This window comes from Ruditapes philippinarum, unplaced genomic scaffold, assembly GCF_026571515.1.
Source record: "Ruditapes philippinarum isolate M1 unplaced genomic scaffold, ASM2657151v2 ctg11795_1_1_1_1, whole genome shotgun sequence".
In the NCBI taxonomy this organism is placed as follows: Eukaryota; Metazoa; Mollusca; class Bivalvia; order Venerida; family Veneridae; genus Ruditapes; species Ruditapes philippinarum.
In genome coordinates, this window is record NW_026861809.1 from 16,197 (window position 1) to 23,447 (window position 7,251).

The window sequence follows — 7,251 nt, forward strand, 5'->3', positions numbered from 1 at the left end:
TCATAAGAAGATGTTTCATGCTAAATATCTTAGCTCTAGCTCTTTGAGTTCTTTAAAAGAAGATTTTTTAAGTTTTTACTATATGCATATAGGGAAAATCAATGACCCCCTGGGGCGGGGCCAATTTTGACCCCTTGGCTTTTATTTGAACAAACTTGGTAGACACTCATTAGAAGATGTTTCATGCTAAATATCTTAGCTCTAGCTCTTTGGGTTCTTTAAAAGAAGATTTTTTAAGTTTTTACTGTATGCATATAGGGAAAATCAATGACCCCCTGGGGCGGGGCCATTTTGACCCCAGGGCTTTTATTTCAACAAACTTGGTAGACAGTCACGAAAGAAGATGTTTCATGCCAAATATCTAAGCTCTAGCTCTTAGGGTTTTTTAAAAGATGATATTTAAAGTTTTTTCTTTCAGTTGCCATGGCAACCAGAGTTCTGCATGGAATTAAATTTTTTGAACAATTTTTAAAAGTGACCACCAAAGGAACATTCCTGTGAAGTTTGGATGAAATTGGCTTAGTGGTTTATGAGAAGATGTCATTTAAAGTAAAGTCTACGGACGGACGCCGGCCGGACGCCGGACGAAAAGCGAACACAAAAGCTCACCCTGTCACTTTGTGACAGGTGAGCTAAAAATTATCCATGACAAGGAACAAGTAATATTGTAAACTATAAACAAAAGCAGATATCATCATTTAAGACATCATGTGGCATATAGAAGTTGGTCACATGTGGAAAATTGGTAATTACTAAGAAGTTATCTATAAAAGCCAATGAGGATGTGACCAACCAAAGTAACAAACATACATATTATTAAAAGCCGTTAAATCCAATAAAGATATTAACATCATGAGTTATAATGGGGACCTACCGATGGCGCATGTGAAATGGGGATATATTGGTCTATTTTCCTCGGCTTGTACGGCAAGAAACAAATTCTTCATGAAATGACAACCAGCTTTTACATCATTGTCGGGTCCTGTTTCAAATATATACATATCAATAAATATAAGTAACATGATATCTGTATTAAACCCCACCCCCACAGGTGCTTGAAACAAACTTTTTAAAGTTTTATATGAGCTATATACTATAATAAGATATATCTTAATATACATATATAGACCAGTTATGTAAAATATTTGATTATGTGACTAGCGCCTGCACCCCCCACCCTTAAATTAATATCATTAACTCACTCCCAGATTGCACCGATAAAGCTAGATGTCTGTAATATTAAATTTACAGTATAAACTACCAATATTATGTTTGTAGAAATCATTGTACATATCAACATAAATATAAATCAACATTGAATTTTGTTTATAGAAGAAAGTCAATATACATACATGTATGTTTTAGTATTAATTAATTGTTTATTCTCTAAAGTATAATATTCCAGTATATGTTAGCTATGTAGCAATGCTTTTTTTTCATTAAACAATGAGAAGTCAAGAACAATAATTACATTGTTTAAAAGGACTAAACCGAGGTTTTTTTACATACCGAGACTGGAAATATTTTTAAGATAAAAGTTCCATTTGATAAAGATCTACACCAATAACAAATGTACAAAATTTCTGATCATTCCCTCACTCTGTTTTTCCAGAATAATTATCATAATTATGAAAAGAATCAAAAATTGAAAAGTGTTACAACGCTTTGTTTTGTTTTTGTTTTGTTGCTTTTTTTCTCTACTGTTATGCTTTATTTATCACATTTTGATCAAATGACAGGAGTTGATCTAACTAATCGGATTTATTGGATAACTGACCAGTAATGATAACCAACCACATTGCAAGTGACAGACTACTACCAGTAATGATAACCAATCACATTGCAAGTGATAGACTACTACCAGAAATGATAACCAATCACATTGCAAGTGATAGACTACTACCAGTAATGATAACCAATCCCATTGCAAGTGACAGACTACTACTCCCACGTGATTCTAAATCAGTGGTAAAGGTCATATTTCAATAAGACTCAATGTCCAATGTCTGAGGAACCAGCTACCTCTGAATTACTAATCCGATGCTCTATCAAATGAGCTAAACGGGCGTATGCCACCGGACCTCATTTTCCAACAGTATAATTTGAAAGTCGCAACATGACCTTTACAGTCTTTGGCTTGGCGTATTTTCAGGTTATTTTCTTGAGTAACAGAATATAATACAGATAAAAATGACATGAAAATGTTGTTTGAACCAAATGAAATGAGTGTCAACACGTTTATTGAGGGTCTGTTTGAACTTACTGAAAGAAAATCAATTAAATTTTTGTTTTGGTTCTAAAAAAGGGTTTTCAAAATAATGGTTCATTTTTAAACCCCATAGAAATTGATGTCAAAAAAATTGTTTTCTTTTTGGAAACAAGGAAAAGGGGGTTAAAAAGTATTTTTTTGGGGTTTTTGTTTAAAACCCAAGAAATTTTCAAAAAGTTTGTTAGGGGTTTTTTACCCCTTAGTAACATTTAAAATTAAAATTTTTTGGGGTTTTTTGATTTTTTGTGATTTTTTTCACCCCGATAGAAAAAGTTCAACACGTTTTTTTGGTTTATTTAACCCAGGGATAGAGGTATAGAGTTTTGAAAAAAAACAATATAAATAATCTAAAATTTTTTTTATATAAATTACTTCCCAAAATATTTTTCCGGAAAGTGTCATGAAGTTTGTACTTTTTAAAATTTTTTCTTTAAAAAGGGTAAATTTTTTTTCAAAACAATACAACCTTGTTTAGATACCCATGGGTGTAACACCACTAATTTAAACAAATCCACTGCCTCTACAACTTCATTCTGAAAAACAGAAATACAAAGTGTCGCAAAACATTATAACAATACTAGAGTCAAGCCTGTCCTCTACAATGAAATTTAATGTACTTTGTCAAAGACCTAAAATATTTTCTTTCTTTTTTTGTTCAAAATATCAAAAAGCTCTTGTTAAGATGGTAACATAATCTTTGTTGGATTACCAAGAACAAGGCAATCCATTCATAATTAACAAAATTAATGCCAATTATGTAAGAAAGCAAGCAAAAAATTGACCTTGAATGTCAGTTTTTTATGAGTCAATGCCAAGTTCAGTCTGGCCATCTTGAAAGTCTTGTCCAAAAAATAAAAACAATAACAGCCAATATTAAAAGTTTTTGGAGTGCCAACGTGAACAATCAATATGGGTTTAGCAATAGCTAAAGTTTTTTCTTCAAAAAGTGGAGCTATGTGTTAGTAAAATGGTAAAATCTTAAAGGTCAACAAGATTGGAAAAATTGAAAAAAAAAATGTAGAAATGCTTTGTATGGAAATTTCAATGTTACACAGTCATGTGTTTTATAAGTCAAGGTCAAAATGTATTTATGTTCTTTAAGAAATTGTCCTTAACATGCAGTTACGGGCTGAGTGGTTAAGGTCGTTGACTTCAAACCACTTGCCCCTCACCATAGTGAGTTTAATTCCCAACAGGGACTTTGGATTATTTTATGTGAGGAAACTATCCAGTTACATGTAGCTTACGGAACATCGGTGGTTATACTCAGGTGTCCGTTTGTGCCTAAAATAATGCACAGAAGGGCACCTGAGGTCTTCCTCCCTCAGTAAAGCTGGAACGTCTCCATATGACCTATAACGTGTCTTTGTGACGTAAAACCCAATTAAACAAACAAACAATAACATGTACATTTGTATGTTGTGTGTTACCCAAGTAACGGATTAATAATGTGGAGGCCTTGAACTAAGAAAATGTACAGCGTACATGGCACATAAAGAACATCCTATACTCACTTCAGAGTCTGAACCCTCCACTGCTCTCTCAAACACACTTATTTCTGCTACATAAAATATCACATGAATAGTTTGAATAAACTGAAACAAAAGTTTTCTACAACGGAAAGTGTGCAAGTTGAAGCCTCCCATTTCTGTAATTCTACAATATAACAAAATAAATATTAGACAGATTGAATAATGATTGGAGGTTTTGTTACAGTGATGGCAGAGTTCCCATTGCCGTTTAAAAACTTGAACCTTGATCATAATATATGCAGTCTATAAACAAAATTTGAAAAGCTTTCAATAATTCAAGAGTTACATAAATGTTTAATCACATAAACTGCGGTGCAGGAGTTTACTAGAGCCATTTAACAAAATTTATATTACACTAGTGTAATAACACTTTGACGTGACAATCATTTGCATTATAACAAACATAGCGTTAAAGCGCGCTAATGTTAGCGTTACACTATGGGCGCGTCATTTAAAAATTACTAATATTACAGTTTATTGTTCTTATTTTATATATGTGATAAATAGAATATTATATTCGTGTAGATTCAATACTAAATTTATTGAACTTGTTGAATAAAACAATATTATGCTCGCCAGAGGCTCGCATAATATGATTTTATTCAACTCGTTCAATGAAATTTAGTATTAAAACTACACTCATTCAATATCCTCTAGGATCTAATTTATCAAAAATTTTACTTTGAATCTTGCAACTAAACAAAATTGGCCCACTGATAAAAATGTTTATGTTATTTAACAACTACATGTACATGTACCTACTTCCACAAACAGTCATTACTCTCCAAGGAAATATTTTAGAAGATACACAATGTGACAATCTAAGGGAGGCAATCACATCAAAATGCAATTTAGAGTTTACCAAAACTTGGCTGCAATTGTACAAATATTACCTAAATTTACCTGAACAAATGGCCTTCCTGTTCAAATACATATTCCTGTATACCAGTAGTTGGTATAAAAAATCTCACAATGTCTTGTTTAGATGGTGAGTAACCAGGTTCGAAAACTCTATCCATATCATTCAGAAAACTGTAAATGTAAATATCAAATCCATTTTTGTATTCTGTAACAATATTTAAATTCATCTTCATCGTATAAGCCAGCTGAACTTGATTAATGAATTTTGCCCTGCTTTTAGCTTAAAGCGATCCTTCGGTCTAAGATTAAAAGGGACTCAACTAAGGTTTATTACGTGACTTGAACTGGAAATAATTATCCATTTTAAAAGAAGATTTATGTCCCATTTAGTGTAGGTCTAGACTTATCGTAACTTGTATACAACATTTCAGATCATTTGCTCATCTCTGTTTTATAAGAATAATTATTTTTATTGTGAAAATGATCCAAAATTGAAATGCAAACCCTATTACAAGTAGAGAAACTGATAGCAAACAGCATGGATCCTGATCAGACTTGGCGGATGCAAAGGCTGGTCTGGATCCATGCTGGTCACAAATGCACTATGTTGGTTTTGTCATGGCGCGGCTCATATATATATGCACATCATGTCACCTAAATTTTACATACTATAAAGCTGAGTCAGACACAGAAACCTCCCAACGTTCTAAACAAAGTCTGTACACCTCTATCATTCCACAACAGTTTTATAGCATTGGCAAGTTCTTCTGATATTGTCTTCATATAAAATGTATCCACAGTATGCACTTGCCTGGTGGTCTCCTGTAATATGAGAGAGTTATTAAAATATACTTAAAAAACAGGAAATGAAACAATGCAACACAACCAGGGTTAAATGTTCATGTTTCACAGGAGCTCCACCATCAAGTGCCCTGGTGCATTAATTTATTGTCAGCATTTTACACTTTGAATAATTATTTCAATCTCATAATAATGCTTTAAATAGCAGTTTCTTAAATAAATAAAAAAGTTGAAGTCACAAAAAAGTATTTTCTATATCTTATATGTAAAAGAGCTCTTGATGATGAGGGTTCTGTGAAAATTTGAGGACTGTTAGTAGGGCACTGAAGTGTATTTCTCTGTTTAAAAAAACACACCAAAAAACAAAGGGCAAAAATTCTGCCAAAAATTTTTGAATGATAGAACCCTGACAATATGCGCCAGGACACTTGATAACAAAGCTTCTATGAAAATTTTGTCAAAATCGCTTGAGGAATGAAGTGAAAGATGAGAACGGAAGTGTTTTTTTCTGTTTTACAAAAAAACAAGGGCCATTATTCTGCAAAATAATTCGAATTACAAAACACTGACAATATGCACTAGGACACACAACAAAGCTGTGAAATGTTAGCCAAAATCACATCAGAAATGTAGTTGCAGCTGAGAAGAGAAATGCATTTTTTTTAATAATGGGCCATAATTCTGTAAAAAAATGTTTGAATCGCAAAACACTGCCCTTGAGAAATGTAGGAGTTGTGCAAAGAAGGAACTGATCATGCCACCATACCCCCATTGGCCCATCTAATAACCAGATTTTTTCCTTTGGAAAACCTAAATAAAAATAAGTGAATTTATAAATAAATAATGACCACAATGTCAAGCACAATTTCCTATAAATAATTGTATAAAAATAGCTTACATAACGGCAGTGGTTCTACACAGGTACCTGTTCCTGTCTGAAATAATACACAGAAGAGCGCCCAAGGTCTTCCTCCACCAGTTAAGCTGAAACATCACCATATGACCTGTAACTGTGTCGGTGTGACATAAAACCCAATGAAACAAACAAACAAAAACTCGTCAGATTTTCTTACCAGGTTCTTGTCATCTTGAAATTGTATGTCAAGTACCTTCATTGAATAAATCAATGCCTGAATGGTCTGTACAATGGCCTTATAAACATGACATTTGAAATAGCCAGCCTCATCATCTGAATATTCATCTCCATATATAATTTGTAATTGTCTATAGAGTGTGGTTTTTCCACTACCAGTTTTTCCTGTAAAAGAAAGGAAAAATAAAATTAGATCTACAAAATGGAAATTATTCTTTTCAGACATAAGTATGATATAATTGCAGCTTCTGTGTCAATAATTATATTGATAAGATTACACATTAATATCCAAGAAGTAGATAATAAGACTCAACAACATGTTCCATATTTGACAATGAGGTCTGACATAATGTGTGAATATCATATAAGAGCAAATAACTGCATCAATCATTTGTCAAACTTTTTTCAGTGATTACCTCCCTTTAGCGAATAAAATTGAGACAATATAATCTAGTAATTTATACTTTAGAAACAGGAAGCATCCTGTAGTTAAAGCAGTATGTCTTTAATGCTTACAAATTGTACAGACTACAAATATTTTACAATCTCTCTTCAAATACATATTTTCTTTCCATTTTAACATCTTTAAAGCAGCACACCTCCAGATTCATGTTAATTCCCATTAAAATTTTGGAATAGTATTTAAAAGTACAATATTGGGAAATGAACGAATAAAGCTATTTACATATTGCAAT

At 32.4% G+C, this 7,251-nt stretch overlaps 1 protein-coding gene across 1 annotated transcript; it reads right to left on the reverse strand.

Annotated features, from left to right (window-relative positions):
• Window positions 1–1,198: 1,198 nt before the first annotated feature.
• LOC132716898 (guanine nucleotide-binding protein subunit alpha-14-like) lies at window positions 1,199–6,721 on the reverse strand (the record flags this gene model as incomplete). The annotated part of the gene is made up of 6 exons (XM_060700231.1): window positions 1,199–1,231; window positions 2,749–2,802; window positions 3,784–3,925; window positions 4,705–4,833; window positions 5,366–5,484; window positions 6,537–6,721. Coding segments are annotated over 6 exons (662 nt in total), but the record flags the coding sequence as incomplete, so codon positions are not given.
• Between the last annotated feature and the right edge of the window lie 530 nt (window positions 6,722–7,251).